The sequence below is a fragment of the Peromyscus eremicus genome, chromosome 8b (genome assembly GCF_949786415.1).
Source record: "Peromyscus eremicus chromosome 8b, PerEre_H2_v1, whole genome shotgun sequence".
In the NCBI taxonomy this organism is placed as follows: domain Eukaryota; kingdom Metazoa; phylum Chordata; class Mammalia; order Rodentia; family Cricetidae; genus Peromyscus; species Peromyscus eremicus.
Genome location: NC_081424.1, coordinates 2,606,862 through 2,632,528, shown reverse-complemented (window position 1 = coordinate 2,632,528; position 25,667 = coordinate 2,606,862). Strand labels below are relative to the sequence as shown.

At 35.3% G+C, this 25,667-nt stretch overlaps 1 protein-coding gene across 3 annotated transcripts in view; it reads right to left on the bottom strand.

Moving 5' to 3' along the window:
- The window catches only part of Grik2 (glutamate ionotropic receptor kainate type subunit 2), a 631,292-nt gene that overhangs the window by 95,313 nt on the left and 510,312 nt on the right, over positions 1 to 25,667 (bottom strand). For all 3 annotated transcript variants that reach the window (XM_059272429.1, XM_059272428.1, XM_059272430.1), the window contains exons 13-14: positions 25,194 to 25,312; positions 21,490 to 21,707 (exon numbers count right to left, since the gene is read on the bottom strand). In XM_059272429.1, the coding sequence (XP_059128412.1) occupies positions 21,490 to 21,707; positions 25,194 to 25,312 (337 nt within the window). The remainder of the gene's footprint in view (positions 1 to 21,489; positions 21,708 to 25,193; positions 25,313 to 25,667) is intronic.

Here is a 25,667-nt window from a genome sequence, read left to right as displayed (position 1 = left end):
TTTAAATACTAGATATCACAGATACAAATGGCTTCTTCTATTTCAGGAGTTTACTTCTCACTCTGCTGTTTCCTTTAATGATTAGAAAATTATAATTATTTTCTTGGTTTTAGGTTACCAATTTGTATAATGGCTAAAAAATATTCTCGGTTACTTTAAAAAATGGAAGACAATGGCATCAAAGGCACAGTATTTACTTATTTAAAATTGTTGATATTCTTGTTTTTAATTTACACTAGAGTAATCATTGGAAGAAAGAACATTTTGCATCATTAGTATGACAAACTGCTTCATTATCTCCCAAGGGTTATATAGGTCAGGTGATTTAAGCACACTCTTTCTGAGTCAAAGCCCCTAACCCCCTTACTTTTTGAGGACTTACCATAGACCTCTTGCAATTAATTATAAATTTCTACTCTACATTTAGATGTGCAAATTATCTTTAGCAGTACTTTCTCATGAATTTCAGAGACATTTCTTTGTACTTTACTCCTCTGAGAAAATAGTGCCCCATATTCTCTGGGACAGAATTTCAGGTTCATCAGGTTTCTGCCCCAAATTGTTAGCCCACCTCTGCCATGCAGAGAGCAGAAAGCTTGGTGATGGTCCTAAACACTACTACAACTCCTCTAGAAAAATGTGCAAAAATCATTTCAATATATTTATACAATATTTTCATGACAATTTAAGTAATTATAACACTATACTTAGAAAAATTAATTTTTATTTTACTGGATATTTAAGCTTAGTTTGTTTTATAATTGTGTGATATTAGTAGTAAAATAGATACTGTTATTTGAAATTTGATTATTTAGTATTTCAAATTCTTTTCATGATTTCATGAAAATTTTGAGTTGCAATAAATAGTATTAATAAATAGTATTTATTCTTTGTATAATATCTTTGACTCAAACATAAAAGCATTTTGACAAATAATAATGACAAAAACAAAAACAAAACAAAACAAAAATAACTGTAGTTAAAGGCAAAATGCCCCACAAAACCAAGCATCTGTAACCTTTGGTAGTCAATCTACCACTGAGAGAGTCGCGCACATGGAAAGCACACAATATCATGAGTTCTACTCATGTTCCCTATCAGACTAGGTTTGGGGAAACTAACCAGGCATGATTTTTGCGTTTACAAGGAGAAAAAAATAACCATTTTGTTTGAAAGTTCTAACATATATAAGCTGACTTAGCTAACAAAATCTGGAGTATCAACCATCACTACTATAGTAAACTAAAATAAATTTTTACTCTATATGAAATTCTTTTTTATAGCCATGAAAGACAGAAAAAAGTTCCTTTGCCGCCCTTTCTTCCTATTTTTAAGTTCAAAAATTGACATTTCATTCAAAATTTGGGCTTTCATGAGAAAAACATGCCCAAATTACAAACTAGGTAGCATGTCATATTGTATAATTTTATTTTAATCTTAAAAATATGGTCAGATGTCAAACATTTTTGGATCACCAAAGTTTTCTGTGAAGTTTATTTGTAATTGCTACTAGTATAAAATTGCTATTAAATTTGCATTCAGCTTTTACTCTTTATAGCTGCAGTAAGTAGCAGTTTATACTTACTTGACTTTAGTAACATACATCTTTTAGATTTTTAAATTAAATATATTAACAGAAATAATTTTAAAAACTTGATCCATTTTAACCATAGCATTAAATATTATAATGAAAATCTATTTAAATGACAAAAGAATTTACGACAATTTTTTTGGTAGAGTTGAAACGAATCTGCCATCTCAAAACTAATGAAACTGAAGTATGAAGATGAGTTACAGGGCAGGTTGAGCTAACAGTGAGACACTATTCAAAGACAAGGGAATGAGGAGCATAAATAAAGTTATGCATGTTTAAAAAGCACCACATGATATTTTGATACACATACAGCTCCCATGATGTTTAAAGCAGGCTGAACATGTTTATCTTTTCAGTCATTTAGCACTTATTTTAATACATTGAAAATCATTCTTTCTAGTCTTTTGAAAAAAGCAAACTTAATCTCTAGCCACTATTTCATTCAATAGGATTCCAGACTTATTATATACTTAACTGTAGCTAATTAATTATATTTGCATTTTAAGTTGGAAAATTCATCCTTCAATTCTTTTCTTTCAAGAACAAATAATTTATTTTTAATCAGTTTATATTGATAGTATATATTTCAATATTATTATCAGATATAGTCAAATAGTTTTCTCTATAACTTATGCTATTTACATAAAAATTCAGATAAGCAGCTTATGGTACCTGAACATGAAGAACAAATCATTTGGACTAAAGAAATTCATTGCCACTGACTAGAGGACGGGTGTATTTATGGACTACACTGTAAAGGACTTCTGAAGAGATCACATGTTCTACAATACAACTTATATATAGCAAGAGTAAACTAAAATTTAATTTTGAGTGTAATGGACCAATGCCTTACACAACTTCTGACAAATTTACAAGTTGCTAATTGCTTTTAAATATGTTAAGCTGGCACTTTTCTTCCTCAGTTGTAGCACTCACATTTTCTCTGCATAACAATAAATAAATATATTTTATTTCTTAGTCCAAAATATAATACTTCTTTAATAAGTTTTGTAGCATACAAGTTTGAACAATATTCAAAATATCCTCCAATCAAAAAAAAAATCGGCAAAAGGAAAAAATCTAATGGGTGAGAGTAGAATTTTAGAAGAGTACTAACAGTTCATAAAAGCAAATCATGGTGGCCTTGTCATTAGGACACAGTGGGTGTGTGTATGGGGGGCGGGGAGAGCACATTTGGCCTGAGTGTGAAACTACAGCTCCTACTGGCCACTGACAAGCCTGAAGACACATGAGGACACTTTAGCAACACATTTTATTGGGGTCTAAGGATTTTATTTTATATATGAAGTTTCATTTGTTAATGCCATTTAATTTGACTTCTTAAGAAAAGAGCCTTGCAATTATATTAAATGTATTTCTATTTCTTTTTTCAAGACATAAATAGTTCCAGTGCTGCCTCCATGTATCAAGGGATTTTATGACACAATCATAATAACTTAAGTTAAGTTACCTCCAACATCAGTTTTGGAATCTACTATGAAACATCAACCTAAATATTAAAACATGCAAGGCAGATGCTAAGAAATGTTTGTAGCTATTATTTAACTACGTTTGTCATCTCAGTCATAACTACCCAATTGTTTCTTTTCCCTCCCATGACTTGGTTAGAATCAAGCTAGAGCTTAGTTTCTGGTGCTGAAAGAAAAGTCTAACCAAATCAAATTAAGCGAGGGCCTGGAGAAGGAGGATCCTTGAAATCACAAGTTCAAAACCAGCATTTACAAATAATAAGATTTTATTAAAAAACAAATTTAAAGGATGTGAACTAAGTTGGGCAGTGGTGGCACACACCTTTAATCCCCGCACTCGGGAGGCAAAGGCAGGAGGTCTGAGTTTGAGGCCAGCCTGATCTACAGAGTGAGTTTCAGGGCAGCCGGAACTACACAGATACAGCCTGTCTTGCGGGAAATTATTGTGTACTTGAAATTTGGTAAATATATGTATCTTTATCTAAAACAATTGTAGGTGATGGATATGTTAGTTAGCCTGACTGACAAATATGTAATAAATTATCTATGTATCAAAATATCATTATATGCTTTTAATATACACACTTTTAATTATCAAATTATGCCTTAATAAATCTGGGTGGAGATGTTTAAAGGCTCAGTAAACTGGACCGGATATATAAACAAAATATTTTATGATCATTTTTATAAATATGTATAATTTAATAACTGAAAATCCATAATTAGTCCAAGACATTTCTTTTACAGAATGTTTTCCTCCTCTACTTAAAAGTACTAGAAATCATTAGCAAATTACCTTTGTATCAAATTTATGCCTTTTTATTTTAAGATTTGACTTAAAATATTTGTTAAATTGAGTATTTTAAACAGTTTGTATTTCTTGTTTCTGATGTAATAAGAACCCCTCTTTGGATAGTTACATGTAACTTCTGTTCTGAAAATGTATGTTTCCATATATATTTACATATGAGCAAACTGCTATTTTATAGTGACAAGTTTGGTATGTGTTTAGAAATTATTAAAAATTCTATCTGCTTTGATTTCATCTCAAGGGACCACACAGGCAACTTATAGAAGTAGTTTTACAATTCTAGCTGGATAATAATGAATGTTTGTGATAGGTTTTTTTGTACCCTCATAGTAGGTTTCTACATTCAGTATGCCAAATCGAGCTGAAAGGATCAGGTTTAATATGAGCAAAACACTCCCAGGAAGGGAGTAGGAGAGAAATCACATGGCCATTCTAAAGTTGGGGTGGCTTAAATATATCATCGCTCTGTGCCCCAAGGTGGGTTCATGCTATGGTAAGCTTTGGGCGTGTCTTGGGTCTCCTCCACCATGTTTTGTATAATATTATAGGACCAGCCTTAATATTATACTATCCCTGGGGAGCCAGAAGAGACACTACCAGAGGTGTGGGAATGAGTCTAGATACACGGAGCTCTTTCGTGCATTTATTCTGTCCACCACCATCATTCGGTCCTAATTCTTCCCGCTTCTATGGGACTGGTCTATATCTTTCCCAAGACAGCAACACCTTCCTGTGTAAAATACAACATAAGAATTGCAAGGTCCCCACCAGAAGCTTCCTGGCAACTTCTTTTTAACCCAAAAAGGGTAAAGAGAATACAGGTGGAGTTAGATAGGACCTGGAATAAATCAGAGAAGGAATTTATGTGCTAGGAATCTATCCTTACTGTGGTTAGGTGAAAACATTGAATCCATCATAAATGCTCAAACTATAAACTTACAGGTGATAGGGTAAAGAAATCTATAAGTCACTAAAAATAAAACTGCCAATATTTTTCTCTGCTACCAGTTTTCTGACAGGGCGGGGGAGGAGCACTGATAGCTAGACAATCTGCATCTCAGCTTGAAGCACCTGGTGGGAGGAAACCCCTTTGATCTAAGAAGTTGCTCTGGGGCAGTGGAAGATCTGAACTTGATTTGCACAAGAAACAATACCTAGGAAGCCAGGCACTTGGCCTAGGAGCCTGGTTGTCTTCAAAAGGACAAAAGAATGTTTTACCTATTTTAGGGGCTTCAGGCCCCCAGCAGGTGGTCTGGTAGCCATTCTGTTCCTCTCATGTCTTTTAATGCTTTGTTTGGATTTCGCCCTATCTTTGGATAGGGCTAAAAAAAAAAAAAAAAAAATTGCAAAAGGCAGATAACCAATTCAAATGCTAAAAAGGGGAGTTGGGAGCTCGGGGCCAGAAAGTTCTGCCTACGTGACTTTATCCAAGCACTTTGAACATAATGCCCAAGTCAGTCAGAGGTTCACATACATACACACATTCTGGGAAAATTGTAAGCACAAGGAATTCATAGCAAGACGCAACTGAATAGTAAAGTTGTGTAACACCAAATAGTCCATGCTAGATGGATTCCCACTTGACTGACCCTTGGCCTGGTCAAGGTATAGCTTATTGTATACAGCTGGACTTCTATTTCATATTCCTATGGCTCCCCACAACCATGGAGCTGGGCTTTAGGCAGTTTCTCTGAGAGGGCAGGGTTTGGAGGGGGAGAAGAGGACGAGCTTGGAGCACAGGGCAATGAGCATCCTCCACAAACTGGATGGAACTGCCATTTGGCAGTTCAGAGAGGATGGGTTTGGGAGGCAAGAATGGGGCTTTCTCAGCTGGGGCAAGCTGTTCCAGGCCAAAAGTTTGGAGTATATTCCTAAATACGGCATTATTATCAGTTGTCAGTGAAAAAACAATAGAAGAATTTGTCTAGGTACATTGAGGCTGGAAGTCTTTACCACTGAAACAGGAGAAAAACAATGAGATAATATATAATTATAGAGAAAATCCTGGGGGTTTCTCTCAGGATATTAGATATCATCTTTGCAAATTTGACTTCAGTATTTTCCCTTGTTTTTTCTAAAATCATATAGTTCACGAGAATTCACTATTTACTTATTAAAAAAGCATCCTGCTTAAAATAACAATGGTTGCTATTTTCAAAGAGGAATAACATTAAAAATTGACTTTTTTTTTACTATTGGAGCATGGATTCAGAACATTGATTATTTATCATTTCAGCTACATTTTTTAATGCTTAGACACAAGGCAGCTTACACATTCTAGAAAAATTTTTACAACCAAACTCCCCCTCTTAACCTTCTGAAAACCAATCCTATGAACACATATAAGAACTATTACTTTAATACATATATATCATACCAATTATCTCCTCTATCCACTGTATCATATTTAACATATAGTGCCATATAGGACATCATAGCACAGTGCACTGTTAACAGAGAATTTATAAAATTGGCCAAACCATTAGAAAATTTAATACTAAGAATGATCCCTAATGTATATAATGTACTCTGGGTAATGGTGCATAGATCTTGATTCATGAACTATAATTGTGGTGAGAGCTGTCAACAATGGAAGAGGGTATCCATGTATTCAAACAGGGACTGTGCAGAAAATTTCTGTGTGTCTATCCAGTTTGAAATCACACTTGAACTACTCTAAAACAATCATCTATAAAAAAGAGACTATATATATATATATATATATATATATATATATATATATATATATATATATATATGTGTGTGTGTGTGTGTGTGTGTGGGTGTGTGTGTGTGTATAGTATAGATGAAAGGGCTTCTTGATGTATTTTATTTCTACTTTATCAGAGAACAAACAATGTCTATTAGTCATGTACATCTTAGTGCAAACTATCAATGAAATAATAATACAATGGGGTATTAGATCTCCATGCTAAGGTTTATTGGTTGTATTTCTAGGAGCACAACTGTACATAAGGAGTAAAAAGATTTAACCTTCTGTAGAAATTTAAAAAGTCAACGAAAATGCTCTGTACAATAATGCATAATACAAATAGCCTGAAAGTAGGTACTATGAAGTTGTTATATATTTAGTGCTTCTTATATGAGCAATTGACAAGGCATATAATTATACTCCTCCATTTATGTATAAAAAAACAGAAGCTGAGAGAAGTCAAATATATCCTGAATAATGGAAGTATAAGGATTTACTCAGCACCTAGTCTATGTATGTAATTATAATACTAGACTATTATATTGAATAAGAAATTATTTATATCCATCAATGCTGCTTCCTACCCTTTGGCTTATTTGATTGTTCTGTAATAAATTAAAATGAAGCAAAATCTCAGGGAGTTCTGAAAACAGCTAAGGGACCAACAAAGCAAACTAATTTATTGTGTACCTTCCAATCAGTGATAATTACAATATTTAATAAATGAAACACCTACATCTAAAGATATCAAATCTTTTCACTGAACTCCACTGGTGTGGAAGTATTCTATTCAAATGATGTCAGGAAGTGTTAAAGAATAATTGCCAACCTTTAACTCTTCTTCCTCAAAAATAGATTCATTATGGATCTTAGTGTAAGAACTAAATAATATGTCATCCATACTTATCTCCTTTTAAGGTGGCATGTCTTCATCTTATAGCACACTCACTCACATACATGAACACAAACACATTCTGACACACTCAGTCATTTAGAAATTTTGCTATTTATGATGTTAACCAAGGACTTCTCTGAATATATCAGGTTCACAACTATACGTTAGACAAATAGCTCTAAGTACTAGAATAGCTGCTAATATCACAGCATGATGAAGCTTCACTTCTTTTTACAATCTGACAATTTCAAGGACAAAGCATTTTCCATCTTAATATTTAACTGTTTTTATTTTTAAAGCACTGTTATTTTAGTCTAAACAGAGATTTAACTAAGCTAGGATTCCAAATGAAGCATATGGAAACATAGGTACAGTTAGTGAACCAACTGTGTTTTCTCCTTATGAATATGCATAAAAGGTGTTGTCAGTAAGCATAAGACAGGGACATGACTCAACATCCTGCTCCACTTAAGAAAGAAACTGTACTGCATTGTGTTTAAATAAAAACCTTGGCTTTGCTCTGGGGAGTGGTGGCACAAGCCTTTAATCCCAGCACTCAGGAAGCAAAGTCAGGTGGATCTCTGTAAGTCTGAGGCCAGCCTGGTCTACAGAGAGAGATCTAGGACAGACACCAAAACTACACAGAGAAATCCTGTCTAAAAAAAAAAAATCTAAGCTTTGAAGATGAGAGCAAGTAAAAAAAAATCTATATTCTACCTTCATTTTATGAGTTGAGAAGTATGGTAATATTTTATTTGTACTGAAATGTGATTTTATTTGTATGTTAATAAATAAAGTTGCCTGGGGGTCAGAGCTAATAGCAAGCCATAACAGAAGCCCAGCCATGGTGGCGCCCGCCTTTAATCCCAGCACTTGGGAGGCAGAGCTATGCAGATCTCTGTGTGTTCAAGAATATAGCCAGCATGGAGATACATGCCTTTAATCTCAATACCAACCATGGAAGATCTGGAGGTCTGTATAGACTGGCAATGAGGAAGAGGTCATGTGGTTGGGTTTACAATGAATGAGAAGGCAGAACAGAAAGTCAATAAAAAGACAGACACACAGGAAGTAGGCCTCTTTCTGAGGGGAAGGACAACAGCAACAGCGTCAGTGAAGGGTAAGAAAGGCGGTTTTAAGTCTCAGCTCTCAGCTACTGCTCTGACCTCTTAGGCTATTAACTCTGTATTTGGCTCTGTGTTTCTATTTTAATAAGACGGTTACATCTACAGAGAAGCAAATTCTTAACTTGTGTTTAGAGTCTTCAATCAGCTCTTCCTAAGACAGAACAAATTAATGTTACTGCTAATTTACCTTTGGGAAAAAATAGGAAATCCTATTAAAGAGAATTTAGGGGCTGAAGGGTTGTATCAGTTTGTTAAGTGCCTTCTGTGAAGGCATGAAAAGCAGTTTGTTTGGGACCCCAGTATGCATGTGAGAAGCTACCTGAATCTGTAGACATCTGTAAACCCAATGCCAGGGATGAGGGACAGACATATCCCTGGAGCTCCTTGGCCATCTTAGCTAAATATATGAGCTCCAGGATGAAAGAAGTATCTTGTTTCAAAAAATAAAGTGGAGAAAAAATGCAGATGACACCTGATATCTAGCTTTGGACTCTATATGCTCTCTGTCTCTCTTTCTCTCTCTCTCTCTCCTTCTTACACACACACACACACACACACACACACACACACACACACACAGCCATACATACCTGAAAACACATGTCTTATTCAGAAAAAAATTCAGTTGGCCAAATATGAAAATTATTTTCAATATATGCATATGTACAAAATAGCTTTCCCTCTCAGAAAGCAAAAATGCCTCGAATACCAGAGAAGTAACCGTCAAGATTATGAATTAAGGATAATTTCAGGAAATTCATCTTATAATTAATGGACTACCAGAAGAGTATGGAAGCTGTGTTTCTCAGGTACTCTAATGTTGCAACTCACTCCTGAAAAAAAAATGAAAGAGAGAGAGAGAGAGACATGGAGGGAGGAAGGGAGAGAGGGAGGGAAGGAGGGAGGGAAGGAGGGAGGGAAGGAGGGAGGGAGGGAAGGAGGAAGGGAGGGAGGGAGGAAGGGAGGAAGGAAGGAAGGAAGGAAGGAAAAGAAAAATCAAAGTGACCAATCACAGTGGCAATAAGTGCAATTTCTTCAAACTGTTAACAAACTTGTATTTAGGTTCTTTGTTTGAATTTTTTTAAACACTGTGTTTTTTTCATAAATTTTTATAACATGAAGAACTGATGTTTTACCTATTTTTTTATCTTAAAAAATGAACATTTTAGTTTTTAAATTGCAAGACATTTTGGAATAATATTTATCTCAATTTATCTTTTTTTCCCAAAAATCTTTATGTCCTTTTGTTCTTCTTTCAAAACACTCTCTGGCCATTGGTTGTAAGCTCTTATAATGACAACTATTATACATTATCTAGCACTTGACATTTCAGCTCAATATAACTATATAAACCAAATTTAGAATTTTCTCAGTCCCTGTGGCCTTTGTTCCTAAGATTGATGAGGTGTGACACCCTGTTTGAGCTGCCCTCCTAACTTTACCAAGAGCAAGGATGAGCTTTGCCCTGAGTGGAGGAGGGGATGCTGGGAGGAAGAGAACCACACTGCTTTCCAGAATTACAGCCAGTTTAGACACTTGCCTTCCAAGCCAATTAAAACACTGTTTAACAGATTTTACACTTCAGTCGAAGACATAACTTTTTTCTTCAATTAAAGTGTCCCAAAGCTGCATTAGTACATATTGCAAATGTAACAATTAGAAAGGGATTAAACTTCTGTCCCCCAGATATTTAGGAGAAGCTACTTTCTAAGATAAAAGTAGCTGCTTTTCCAAGTTTAAATACACTAACACTCTAATCACTTCTTATAATTCCCAAAATGGTGTTATCACTTTCTTTTTAACTATTGAATTCTCTCTGGCAGAGCTAGCGCAATAAAACCCATCATATTCTGATTCCAGACAGCTTGATAGAACCAATGTTCTCACTGCAGATAAAGTGTAATGAAGCACTTTCTTTCCCATAGGAAAGTCTTTGACTCATATGCTTTGATGCCAAGTAGCCTTCACATCTGCCGCTTCTCCATTGATGGCTTTAACTTGGCATGCTAAACTGGTGTCTGATGAAGCTGCTTTACTCAAAGGCACCATTTTATTTCTTGCAATGGGAACATAGTAAATCCCTGTAATAAACATAGGATCGGGCTCACATACAATAAGTTGTGTGTTAGAAGAGAAAAGAGGGAGTGAGACATTCTCCTTGGGTTTAAAAAAACTCCTTTTTATGCAAATACAAAAAAAATGCCTAGTAAAGAATTAGTTTTAATGTTGTTTCAAGGAGAACTAACTTAAATCAAAACTGTAGTAGACATTACTAAACAAGACTGTAACATTATTTAAAAATATTGCCTTTTTTTTTAATTAAGTCATTGCCTCTTAACTTAATGTTACCTTTAATGCATTGCCTATTACCAATATTTCTGTACAAAGTGAAAATGACTTGAGAAGGTTAGAGAAATCTGTGACTACAAAAGTCTTCAATCAGGATATTTCTTATTGAAAATGAAAAACACAAACCAGTAGAGCTGGCCCGGGTGGTGTGAGTGCCAGAGAGCCTGATCTGAGCTACTGAGAGCAGAAGTGTCCTCACTCCTTGCTCTCAGCTGCATTCTGTGAGCTAGCTAAGGCAGTGCTGCAGAGCTCCCTGGGCAGTGACCCTGAGGGGAAGCTTAGGGGCTGACCAATCCAGCTACCTACCACACAGGCCCAGAACCAAGGGTGTGAGTTAACAACACCAACATCCACCTCATCTATGAAATGTTTGAGCATGTGAAAGGAACGAACCTACAGCCCCAAAATTGCAGGATTTACATGACTCAGGATATCAGGATATCTAAGTGGAGCCCCAGTGAGAGCGCATTATTGATGGGGAAGCAGAACCAGAGTCCTTAAACAAGATCAATGACTCATAGCAATGAACATTTGCAAGTAAAGATAACTACAGCTTCTACAACAAGATTCTTTTGTTTTGTCTGTTCTTTTTGTGTTTGGCTTTTGGTTTTTCTTTTAAATTTTGTTTTGTTTTGTGGGGAGGTTGCAAAAGCAGAGAGTGGATGGGAGCGGACAAGGAGATAAGTGTGATTGGGAGATAAGTGTGATTGGGATGTGTGGTGTGAAATACACAAAGAATCAATGAAAGTTAAAAGAATTTTTTAAAAAATGAAAAGAAAAAAATCAATATCAAAATTTCAATATTTCATTTTCAATACTGATAAGCTAACACGACTATTCAGACAAATTAGTGTTCAAACACATAAAACATTTAAATTGTTTCATTTAAGTATGTAAAAATAAAAATAACATTTATACAAATTCTAAATATATAATTATTTATGAATTTATCACTTTCAAGAAATTGTCAAGAGAAGTTTGGAGTTTTGAAGCCTAAGTACACTAGGCTTTTCATTGTGCAAGTAGGAAGAGAATTTGTTTGACACGAAATTTGCTTGTCTTTTTTTTGTTTCGTTTTTTGTTTTTCGAGACAGGGCTTCTCTGTGTAGCTTTGGAGCCTGTCCAGGAACTCACTCTGTAGCCCAGGCTGGCCTTGAACTCACAGAGATCTGCCTGCCTCTGCCTCATGAGTGCTGGGATTAAAGGTGTGCACCACCAGCACCCGGCAATTTGCTTGTCTTAGCTAGGGTTTCTATTGCTGTGAAAAGAGACCGTGAGCATGGCAACTTCTTTGAAGGAAAACATTTAATTGTGGCTGGTTTACAGTTTCAAAGGTTTAGTTCACTATTGTCATGGCAAGAAGCATGGTAGCACACAGGCAGATATGGTGCTGAAGAGGTAGCTGGGAGTTCTATCTTGTTCCAAAGGCAGAAGGCACACCCACTCCAACAATACCACACCCACTCCAACAAGGCCACACCCACTCCAACAATACCACACCTACTCCAACAATACCACACCCACTCCAACAAGGCCACACCCACTCCAACAATACCACACATACTCCAATAAGGCCACACCCACTCCAACAATACCACACTTACTCCAACAAGGCCACACCCACTCCAAAAAGGCCACACCGACTCATAGTGCCACTCCCTATGAGCCTATGGGGCCATTTTTATTCAAACTACCAAACTGCTTAAATCTAAAAAGAGTTACAGTCTCATTTTCCTACAACAGAGGAAGGAGTCAAAGTCGTTTCCTTGAACAAGTGCAGTGTAATAAGCACAGTGAGAACTTTGCACAAGTCTGGATCTGAAATCTCTCATTCAAGATCTGTCTTCCTATAAACCCACATGTGAATTAATGCCACCTCTTTAATTTTAATAATTGTCTTTCCTTACATTTTCCTGCAAATGACATGACCTTTTTTTTTTCAAAAATGTATTCTTTGGTTAAGTCCAGACATGTACACTGCATCTAGCTCATATTCATCCTTCCAATCCCTCTCTCCAACTCCCTCTGGACCCCATTGTCCCTAATGCATCTCCAACTTTATTTAGATTTCTAGGTAAACGTGCAGTGTTGCTCATGTGATAAATTTCTTTTCCTTGTGTACTGATTAAAAAAAGTGAACTTAATTACTCAGCTTAAAATGGCTATTAATGAATGAGAATGAAATGAACAAAGAATGCCACAGATTAAAGCACCTAAATCAATAAGGCTGCTGTCATGTAAATCAGCATCATTTGTTGACAAAAATCATCTCTGCACTTACTGAAGTACCATAAAGAATTTCTAATAATGCACAAAGGCAGGATATGATGAGAACCTGGGTAATAGTAGCAACTATGTGCATACCAGAAGGCATGACCCAGTTTCTGTTCACAAGCTGATACACAGCTGTTGGGTCTGTTATAGTAAACATGCTGTTTTTGTACCTACCATCTCAGGTCTTGCAATAAGATAAACAAAGGAAGCATTATTTGAGAATACAAAAGGATTATGACTAGAGATACAGTGTTTGCTTTTTAATAAATCTATTAATTAAGAACATGCTGTCAGCTAAAACTATTTTATGTCTTATCTCTCAATTTGAAATTTATTTACACCCCTATAGACTTTAAGAAAGAATATCACTCATACACTCAAATAATCACTGCAAAAATATGCAAGCTACTCAGGTTTAATAACCCCAGTGTGATTTAGTTTGTGGAGATCACTGAACTGATAAGATGGGATAGGTCACAGATGATAAAGGAGATGTGATGGGCTATATATGACTCAATGGTATAAAGTGAATATTTAGAAAACCAGTTTGATCAAACAGCAGAGTTGGTTATCTGGGACCCACAAAATTAAAAGAGAGAACCAAATTCCCACCAACTGATTCATCAACCCTCTTATACATGTATGGCAGCCCATTTGACTAATTATACACACACATACACATTTGCAGAAACAAACAAACAAATAAATGTAGTAAAAAACTTTAAAATTAAGATAAAATGACCAGACATGTGGTACTAGGGGGCACATGGGTGTACTGCAGCACTAGAGATGCAGAACAGGAGTTGAGATTAGATAAAATATCATAAGTGATGATGGTTAGGACACCATTGTTACCACTGTTACTATGATTCTATAAGACTTTGATTGCTGTTTCATAATTAATGATACCCTCTCTATATTCCAGGTTTTTTCCTTTTTAAATAATCCTGATGATAATTTCTAAAAATCTGTAAAGATTAATAAATAGGAACTTAGACTGTATATTTGAGTTCCCCTACAGAGAAAAATAAAGAGGAAGGCAGGGAGGAAGAAAGGGAAGAAGGGGAGAGAGAATGGAAGAAACAGAGGAGGAGGAGGAGGAGGAGGAGGAGGAGGAGGAGGAGGAGGAGGAGGAGGAGGAAGAAGACTACTGTTGGTAGATACCAAATGTTATAATGTTTTGCTCCAGAAAGTTTACTCAACCAGCTTAAACTCTTAAGTCCTCTATGTACACTTTCAAATAAATTGATTTTCAAAATAGGAATGTTATAGGATACCAGACATTTGGGGAAAAATTATATCCATAAATATACAGAAGAGCAAGACAAGAAAATATTAAATGACAAAATTAATTTTAAAACTGCATCTAACTAAACTATTTGTTACAGGTATCCCATCAGTGGTTACATTTATTTCATTTCACTCATGGATAACTGTACAGAATTATTGTATTAAACATAGAAAGCAGAGAAGAAAGAACTCATTAGAGGAGGCTGAAAACTATGGAAGTCCATGCAAACAAGGGAAATATTTCATAGTGTGTGTGTGTGTGTGTGTGTGTGTGTGTGTGTGTGTGTGTGTCTACACCCATGGGAATAAAAAATACAGAATAGTATACTAAGTGTCTTTCTATTTTACTTTCGGTTTTATTTGGGGTTAAAAGCACCAAAGACATACTTTACAATTTATGAGGGTGCTGGGGGTTTGAACTGATGTTCTCCTGTTAGTCCAGCAAGTGCTCGTATCCAGTGAACTTCTTTCCCAGCCTAGAGATAAAATTTTAAAAGAATGCCTCAAAGTAAATTGGCAGATGAAAAATGTATGAAAAGTCTTTTGGATCTAGTCAAATATATTGACAAATAAAATATCAAAATATTCAAACTGCTGATGATTAGCTATAGCTACAGATGGTAAGACATAAAATACTGAAATATGCCGGGCGGTGGTGGCGCATGCCTTTAATCCCAGCACTCGGGAGGCAGAGCCAGGCGGATCTCTGTGAGTTCAAGGCCAGCCTGGGCTACCAAGTGAGTCCCAGGAAAGGCGCAAAGCTACACAGAGAAACCCTGTCTCGAAAAACCAAAAAAAAAAAAAAAAAAAAATACTGAAATATAATATATAATAATATCTACAGCATGGAAGTAGGAGAGATGGGGACAAACAGAAACTGACTGTTTTGTAAGAATAATTGACAGAAGATGCAAAGGGAATAATCCTGGATGTTTGGTTAGCAAAAGAATTTCTAAGTTTTTGTATCTTTAGTCAATGGAACTTTTTAAGTATTTCTAAACCTGGACTCAGACAGTTAAAATTAAGTAATAATTTATGCATATTGATTTAACGCCACCCCCCAAAAAAAAAGGAGGAGGAAAAGAAGGAAAAAGAGAAGAGGGGGAAAGAAGAGGAAGAAGAAGAAGAAGATGATGAAGAAGGGGAAGATGAAGAGAAAGAGAAAGCAGAATCAGAAACAGAAGCACACCTTCTCCAGTCCAGGGGAATTTGAGTCTAAAGCTGATAAATTTTCTCAGCAAAAATTGAATAAGGGTTTAGGGAATAAGGACATCAGTTAAACTGGGTTGCTAAGGAAGAAGGATATGAAAGACAGCTTAGTAAACACTGGAGAAATGTGTAAGAGTGTAGATGTTACAGTGTCAGAAGAATGAATAGAAAGTAAGGAACCAGACTTCACAGTACTTTGTAAACCAAGCAGGTTGCTAAGTTCTTATGCGAATACACATGGGGGTGGGGGAGTCATTTAAAGAACTTGAAGTCACTTCAGTAACATTGGAGAGAATACTAGGGATAAAACTTGGAACTGAGCATTTAGATAGTAACTGTAAAACGTAGTTCAGAGATGATACTGGTTCCACTGTCAAAGCAGTGAGAAACTTGAGGCATAGCAAGTAGAAGGGGCAGACTCTGGAGAGGACTGAGAGGTGTATAACACCTATTGAGACTGAATAAATACAATTCTGGACACAGAAGAGTAGTTCAGTAAATATTCATTGAATGAAAACATAATTTTTTATAACAGAATGTCTATATCCTAATTGATAACATAAGGTGCATAGTGATACTAACTGACACATTGCATCACAATAATTATTTTATTAAATATTAATATAAAAAAATTTATAGTAAGTAATTTTAACTTTCTCTTATCAGAAATTTAGAAAAAAGCTCCCCAAATAGCTCTTAGTTACACCTCGATGAAGCATGATTTCAAAGTACACTAACCTAGACATCTAGAAGATTGTAAGAAAATTATCTACAGATTTTCTTTTGTTTCACTCATATAATTTGTCCTTTGTCATCCACTAAAAATCAGAAGAATGAGGAACTCATCAGGCAAATATGACATAATACTTTTTACAATACTTAAACAATGCTTAATTGTTGGTCATAAATAGTTTGACATATTCTATTAGAAAATGCGGCAAAGTGAGAAATTGCAGAAAGGCCAAACTTAAGGAATCTGTGAAGACTGGAATCCCAAGACATATGTAGGATCATTTTAAATCCTGAACTTTAAAGTTCTCCTTACAATCTCGTAGTGCTAACATACAGTATCTCTGAGACTGTTACGAAACATTAACTATGACATGTAAAGATTTTAGTCAATAGTTAAAATTTACGTAGTGAGAACTGACCTGTTTGTCATTTCAACCAGGCCATGGAAGAGTCAGATAGTAGATGCATAGCAAGTAGGTGCTCGAATCAGGAACTGAATTCAGTCTCTCTGATTCTATACTTGTATATATTTGTCTACTCTTACTTCTATTAATAACAACTACTGAAATGTAATTGCTATCACTTATAGTACTATAAAAAACTATGCGACAGAATTTTGATTTTTAAATACACAAAGAATACAACTTCCTTTTGGCATCATTATTTTTAGGTGCACATATTATAGTAGTAAATGTGGCTAAGTCAGAAATGCAGAAAGGTGGAACTTAAATATTCTGTGAATGTTGGAACCCTGAGTCATGGGTTGCATAGAAACAATGCTATTCCAAACAGCTTTATGAAAGCAGCAAAATCTTAAAAAAAAAAAATGAGAAAAATAAATAAAGGAACTCTCCAAAGAGACTAGAGAACCTCCAGACTGTAGCTAAGGTATTTTTAATCCTCTAACATAAACTCATTCTCTTAATCTTTATACTTCAGAGAGAAAAGAGTGCACTATCCCTTGGTAACATTTTATACGTACAATATTTACCCCTGGGATGAGGTTTTAATTCTAATATACAAATTATCATCTTTTGAGAAAGATTTGATTTCATTTTTGATGTTTCCTCAATTCTACTTTGTTAACTTAGTACTACTAAGTTATTGCTCATGCTCATGGATTTGCTGCTGTTGCTGTGATTTGGTTTTACCTCAGTTCTCTCTGGAGAAAAGGTGTGTGCTGTTCAATGGATGTGGAAAAAAAGAACAAGGAAAGGTTCTTCAGCCAATATGCACATGAACTCAGTGATCAAAAGCATCCTTTGGAAATGGAATTAAGCAACGCTGTGGAGGACACTAACTGCCTGTGTCTCCACAGATCAAGAACTTCTTAAAACTAGATGTCTTGATGTCTCTTATTGCTTGAGCTAACAAAACTACAATATTTTAAAAGAATTTTCTGGAACTTAGCAATTCAGCACAATCAGACAACAGCAAGAACTTGTTAAATTAGGAAAATTATGATTGACATTCCTTCAGAAATCAATGCTTCTAAATAAGATAGAATAAGATGTGCTTTTTTCATATGCAAAATTTTTAATTTTAAAAAATCAAAAATAGTACCAGATATAGATAGCCCACACTTCAACAGTACAACATTGATTGTAGAAATCCAAAGGATGATGCACTTGTCTGATTTCTCTGTTGCTATATTTTTTAAATAGCATACCCTGTGTAGTATATTGATCATTTAAGAAGCTAAAACATGAAGTTGAAATTAGAATACTTAAAGCATTTTTAAAAATATATCTAAAGAAAAATCTACAATTCATGTCTCCCATAGGCTTTTCTATTTTTTTTTTCTGATTTCAACATTAAGAATTCAGCATGTGATGCAATCAAGCAGCATAAGGTAATTGTTCGCTCAGTAATTATCCCTGTATGATTGTTATTGTAACCAGTGTACATTCCATAAGTTTTCAGCTCTAAAGGAAGTCTATGTTGTTGGAAACAGAAGTTGCTTTATGTTGATTTCTCCATGTGCAAGAGGCACCCTTGTGTGAAAATCAGAAAAATACCAGGTGAAAGAGTAGGAAGCAAAGCCAGCGGCATGGAAGAGTGAGGGTGACTGACAGGCGTGCCACAGTAGAAACCAAGGAGGAGTGAGGGTAGACAGTCTGCCACAGTAGAAACCAAGGAGGAGTGAGGGTAGACAGTCTGCCCCAGTAGAAACCAAGGAGGAGTGAGGGTAGACAGTCTGCCACAGTAGAAACCAAGGAGGAGTGAGGGTAGACAGTCTGCCACAGTAGAAAACAAGGGGGTGAGAGGGTAGACAGTCTGCCACAGTAGAAAACAAGGGGGTGAGAGGGTAGACAGTCTGCCACAGTAGAAACCAAGGAGGAGTGAGGGTAGACAGTCTGCCACAGTAGAAACCAAGGAGGAGTGAGGGTAGACAGTCTGCCACAGTAGAAACCAAGGAGGAGTGAGGGTAGACAGTCTGCCACAGTAGAAAACAAGGAGGTGAGAGGGTAGACAGTCTGCCACAGTAGAAACCAAGGAGGAGTGAGGGTAGACAGTCTGCCACAGTAGAAAACAAGGAGGTGAGAGGGTAGACAGTCTGCCACAGTAGAAAACAAGGAGACGAGAAGCCCTGGAGGACTGTAAAGATAGCCAGGAAAGTGAAGAAGTTTAAACAAGAGAAACAACATATAGAAGAAAAAGTGAATTATAGTTTGAATAGTTTCATGTTCTTCAACATGAGCTACACGGATAATGACTCAGTTTGTAACAAGATACATGAGTGTTCTAGAAGATAAAAGTGAAATTAAAATCATGAAACCCATAGGGCACAGAAATAATCATTTCTAGTGTCAAATCATTGTGTTGAATACTTGATCTGTATAGCTAAAGAAGTTCAGCTCCAGAAGGTCCTTGTGCACAGGAATAATTTAGATGTACTACCACTAAGTACTTCATATTGACGACATACATTTAGCCATTTCTACAAGTGATGTTTGTAGGAAAATATCTAAAATTAAAAAAATTATTTTATAATAAAACACTCTTTAATAATTCCATATAATTAGGGGAAATTGATCAATTGTATTTGATGTAGCCAAAGAGTGCATATTGATTTAAATGTTTAAGTGATATATAATTAATAAATCTTACTAAATAGTAATGATTTTAATTAAACACTAAAAAAATCTAATCTTTACACTAGCCATAAGATAATAAGTTTAGTTCAAAAATAATTAAAAATGACATGTAGCTAGGTAAATGAAATCTAGTTAGTATTTGGAAATTTGATTTCCTTTAGATTTCTATTGTTCAAAGCTAGTACAGTTTTATAAGAATTTTCACAAAAACATGCATACTTTGAGTGCTTGTGGTTTAAATAATAATTATGTCATTGTGAATTTATTCTTCTATCTGTAACCAAACTTCTGTCTGTGGAAGCAATTACTAGATTGTAGTTCCTGCAGTGGTCCAGACAATGTGGAGGGTTATTTGTGGTACTAGGTAGGCTGTTAAAGCATGTCTGATGAAATAATTTAATAATGTGAGACAATTTTTTAACAAACATTAGTTCAACTGTATTTGAATAAACAACGAAAGCATTTGCCATCACTTTAAAAGAATACTAATCTATAAAACAAGGGCTTGATGCCTACAAAAGCAAGCATAAAGGTCACAGACACTAGGAAATCCCCTATGTGCTTATTATTTTCCAGTAAAAGGAGCAAGAATTGAAGGATGAGGAGAAAAGGAAGAGGACTCCAAGGCACTCTGTGTTAGGAAGACCACACCATTGCCCTGTTCACAGAAATGTTGCACAGGTTGTTCCTCTAGAGACCTCTGTGAAAGTAATGATTTAGCCTAACTTTAGACTGGCTAAATCTACAGATTGTAAGAACTGACTCTTCCTTCAGTTATTGCAGTCTGCTTTATTTTAACTGAAACAAATGCACGCATGTGAAACATTCTTTTTTTTTTTTTTTTTTTTTTTTTTTTAAGGCAGGCTCACAGGGATGGTGACTTTGGAGAACATCTTGCTGATAAGGAGTTTGCCAGGCAAAGAAGCAGATGGAGTTAAAGCATTCCTGAGAATGGGCATATCCAGGCAGGTTTAAGCAAGAGGCCTGAAGTTTGGGGAGAGGCTGACAGGACTGTGTGGCTGGTATAGGAGCTCTAGGGTGACACAGATTTGCCTTTGGGAAATGGTGAGTCTGTTTCTTGTGGAAAAGACTGGCTGGCAGCAGGAGAATGAATGGTAGGTGTGTGGTGCCTCCCCATTCTCACCCCCTACCCCAAGTTCAAGTCACCTTGAAACAGAGGTCAACCAGCAGCTGGTCTAAGCCACCCAGCTGCCATTCCTGTAAGACACCAAGTGCACATTGATCTTCGTCAGCTCCTTAAGTTTCTTTCCCTTGTCCTTCTGCAAGGTTGCATTAAGAGGTAGCACTCACCTAGTCCAAGACCTTCAGCAACACAGGTCTGAATACCCATGCTTTCACTAAGGACTCACACCCTCTGAGGGTCAGTATGTTCCCTGCTCACAATGCCTGCACCACCCAGGCACACCTTCCCTCCAGGCCACTCCAGAAGGTTACCTGGTTGTGCACCTCACCCTGTCCTCTAGGGTGAAACATTCTTACATGCAAGTATTTCATCCTAGAATATGTATAGGATTGGAATCTGTTGTTATTCAGTGTTTAATAAAGATATCACATTATCACTCAAAGATAAAATCTCATTAAAAAACATTACCTTTGGAAAGAATTTTATTTACTATCAATTAGAAAATACACTAAATTTTTAATTTTCCATATTAGTCTTTCTAAATATGCAATAAACAACATCAGAGCATTTATACATCTCACAGTTCCAAGTATTAATAAGATGAGACAGGATGGGCATATTTTTAGTTGTACAAAATATCTCCCCAAGTGCCATGCTATTATTTCTTTGGCAAACATAATTGTATAACTACATCATTACATTTATAAATAGAAAGGATTGCTTGTGAGTTTGTGGTTATGCTTCAGTAGCAAGTAAGACTTACCTTGAAAAATGTCATGGTTGCACCATCCTCTACTGCTCCATACTCTATCTTGGTTTGCTTAGCTAAATCATCAGCGGAGTCAATAGGAGATTCCATGCGTTCCACGGTCAGAAAGGCGGCTAGGTTAGCAGTGTACGAAGAAATGATGATAAGTGTGAAAAACCACCAAATGCCTCCCACTATCCTGGTGGAGAGCGCTTTGGGCATGAGCTCAGAACCTAACAGAGAGTGGGGGAAAGGTGAAACGAATACAGACAATTCGATCAGCTGTCAGACATGTTTGGTCACAGTGGAAGAATGGGATCACTGTGTAATAAAAGTTTAAGTCAAAGATTGACACACTGCTTCAGTAAACAAGCAACAGCGTTTGGGAGAGCAGAGGCCAATTTTAGTTCTATGCCACTTCTGGAAACACTGTATCAAGCATAGTGACAGGAGACTGGCCTTACCTGAGATGGCTCCATGTGACAATTAAAACAGTAACACCGAAAAAGTCTTAGAAAAGTAACATTAGAAGGGAGGAGTATAAATCTCTCCAGTTTATAAACTACATTCAAATTTGTTCCTATTTTTACTATTTAAGTGTTTTTCAGAAGTAATTACTGAACGCAGATTCAGATTCATTTTCTTAATATGTTTGTGAAAGGTTCTTTTTAATGATAGATAGCTCAAATATGTCTGTTTCATTATTTATATTTGATCTTAGACAAATGGCAAAGAAACAATACCTTACCATTGAAAATAGCAATGTTGTATGGTATTAAAATATTTAATTTAATCACATACCTTACGAAGGTGTAAGGTATTAAGCCTGTGCTCATTTTAAAATAAAGTAACAAATTATTTACTTGCCATTAAGCAAATATCTCCCATTATGAAGCTTAGCTTCCATTAAGGTAATTGAGTAAAGAAACACAAATTTATCTTTATACATATGTAATATTACATCAATATATCACAATTACATGGCTGGAGTTGCCTGCCCATGATTTTACTGAGAATGGGATCTAAGAAATATATTTTAGTTTGCTTTATTATTAATTTTCGGTTATTTAGTTTATAAAAGAAAATGTTAAAATGTAAAATCTTGTCTCTTATTTAAATTTTAATTAATTGTATCTTTATATCATAATGTAGTATTCTTGTTTAAAGTATATACTAAGCTCATCAATATATATATAATATATTGTCATCCACTTTTAGTCATTTTGGATCTAAAATCAGAAAAGCATAACTATGAAGTACTTAATATTTTATAGGACTTGAGTAAAATGTTACAAAGCAAAGATGGACTCATTTTGCTGATGTGTTTTACAGTCTTATCTTTAATGTAATCACCTGTGCAGCAAGGAAGTACTATTTTAGAGTTAATGAAAAGAAAACAAATTATTTATGCTAACATTAAAATATGTGCTATCACGAGCATCCTATAGAAAATGGCCCATCTTACACTCTGTTCATCTTACCCTAGCAATTTTGAATATACAAAATATTAAAAGCAGACAGACTTGGACATGACAGCCAACTCCAGCTCCAGACTCTTGTCTACCACTCTGTAAGGGAAGAAAAGCAAAACAAAACAGAACAGAACAGAATGGTACCTTTCTGTTGTAGTTGCTCCTAGGCCCTGCCAGACACACACTTGGACACTGAAACACTAACACACCCAAGACGACCAGCAGCTTTGGCTGCATGTTTACTGTTTGTTTATTAAAAACAAAAACAAAAACAAAAAACAATAAAGTCAAAAGAGGCTATTAAATAAAAGCATAGTGGATAGAGACATTTGACAAAACTGTCCCAATTACCACAAGTTTGTATCTTACCCACAGACTGAAATTCGCCAGACACCTCCTAGACTTGTGAATCAGAGCCTGGTTAGGGGCTGACTGTCATGTACTCAAGGCAACGTCATGTCCAGCACTATATCCCACTAATTCCTGGGGATCGGGGCATCAGCCAGATAGGATGGGTTCCTCTTTCATGTATCCACCAGCCGTGAGGTGAGGACATGGCCAAGCAAATGCATTTCTGAATTTCCGATTGTTTTGATTACTTATCTTTATAGACAGTGCAGATAGACTTAGTTTTAATTGCTATCACTAATAATTAAGTTCATCTTGTAAGTGGACCGACTTTCAAAGATTTCCAAAACTTTTAGGAAATATAAATTTCAAGAAAGAATATTTTAATTTTCATATTGGTATCAAAATTTAAAAAGAACCATGCTCTTTCGGTCCGACCTTGATTGTGAGGATTAGTTACTGTAGACACCCGAGGTTAACTGTTAGCTGATTGCCTATGTAGATTATACCATTCCACTCTACAACTAACGACATGGGAGAGCTTCAGTTTGTCAGCCTAATAATGAGGAAAGATACCCTTACCTTGGACCCAAAATGAGGGAAAGGGAAATGCAACTTTTGACTCTTCATCGGTATTTAAAAAGAGATGCCACAAATGTAGATCAGCTCATAATACATATCGATAACTTTGCAGGGAAAGGGTTATTTCAACTTAGCAGGATTTTATGTATTAAATATTATTTATTGGCAACTTAACATTTTTTTCTTTTAGCAACTATTCTCACTTTAGGAAATAGATTATAAATGGAATAGTTGTGACAATGGGTTTATACAGAATATTAAACATGCAATGGCATAATACTTTTTAAATAGTCATTTTATAATTAAACAGAAAATAGTCACTCTCCCTATCTTAATGCCATCATCATTAAATGAGTTTCTTCAAAGTGAATACTAAATATATAAAATACATTTTTCTTCTTATTTCACTTATCATCAATTGTTGAAACTTTTGATATTTTGCTCTATTTAATAACTGTAAACTTAAAAAATTACATTTGAAATATATAGTATACCTTTGGCCAGAAAATCATTTTATTGTAAGTAGTATGTGTTTATGATAATTTTTGGAATTTTATTTGACTGTCATAATATTAACAAAGTAAACCATGCCATCAAAAATAAAAATTCTACTTGGGAATGCCAATAATGAATAAATAATGCAAACCATATAGACATATTATTACATGTACTCTATCATTTTTCTAATCTATAGCCTTTACTTTTAACCTTTATATTGTGAATTTTTAATAATTTAATTAACTATTATATTTTTGCATTCACTCCTAGGCATGCAGTATTTTATAGTCTTATAAGTTATCAAGTATAGCTAATATTTTATCTAAAAACATAGCTTTAAATGGATCAATATTTAAATTTACAAATTTATATGCAATTAATTTAGTAATCATGCAACACAGATGCATCTAATCAAGAGTTAATATGAAAGAGGAGAACATTTTACATCAAATTGAGACAGGAAACAGGAATTACAGAATGGATCTTGCCTCAAGAAGATGTAACTTTAGTATTGCTCTCAGTGCAGCTTCTGGCTAATGAATCAGGTTAGCTTGCTTGTCTATGGAGTAATGTACCTGCTGTGGGTTAATAAAAAATATTAGATGGTTAGATTCTATGTGGATTTGCAGAGCTGTTTTCTCAGAATCTCTCTCAAATGGGATTTGAGAAGGCCTAAATGCATTAAGTAGATGGAGAAGCTGGATTATGGTTACATGCACAGAGGCTACCCATGCAAGCGACTTGTGCCAGTGTGAGCTGTCACCCCCAGCAAAGAGTGGGACATGGTGCCCAAGGGAAATAGCAGGCTGAATCGTATACCTTGCTGCATGAGAGCTCCAACTCCAAACCAGAAACTATTAAGCAAGGTAAAATTGTTTTCCACCACGTCTGAGTCAGGATTGCAAGGGTGTGGATTATACCACTCATAGGGACTAAACCTGTGGTAATTGACAGAAAAAAGAATATATTTAAATAGCAGTGAGAAGATTCTATCCAACATTCTTGCTGCAAAAGAAACAAAAAAAATAGGTAAGATTAAACAAAACCAGAAATAAGGCATTTTTATCACAGAATTTCATACATATGACAACAGTGTGAATTTCAGTATTCCTTGCCTTATAGTTCATTTCCACACTAATGTAAGCAGTGGCATTCTTCACTGTATTGTACTTGTAAGAAGAAAGTCTGTGTATCAGTCAACTAAGCATATTTTAATATAAGCTTCTATACATGTCAAAATCACTTTTAAAACCTAGAAAATCGTCAAAGAATTAAAAATTGTTATAAAATTGA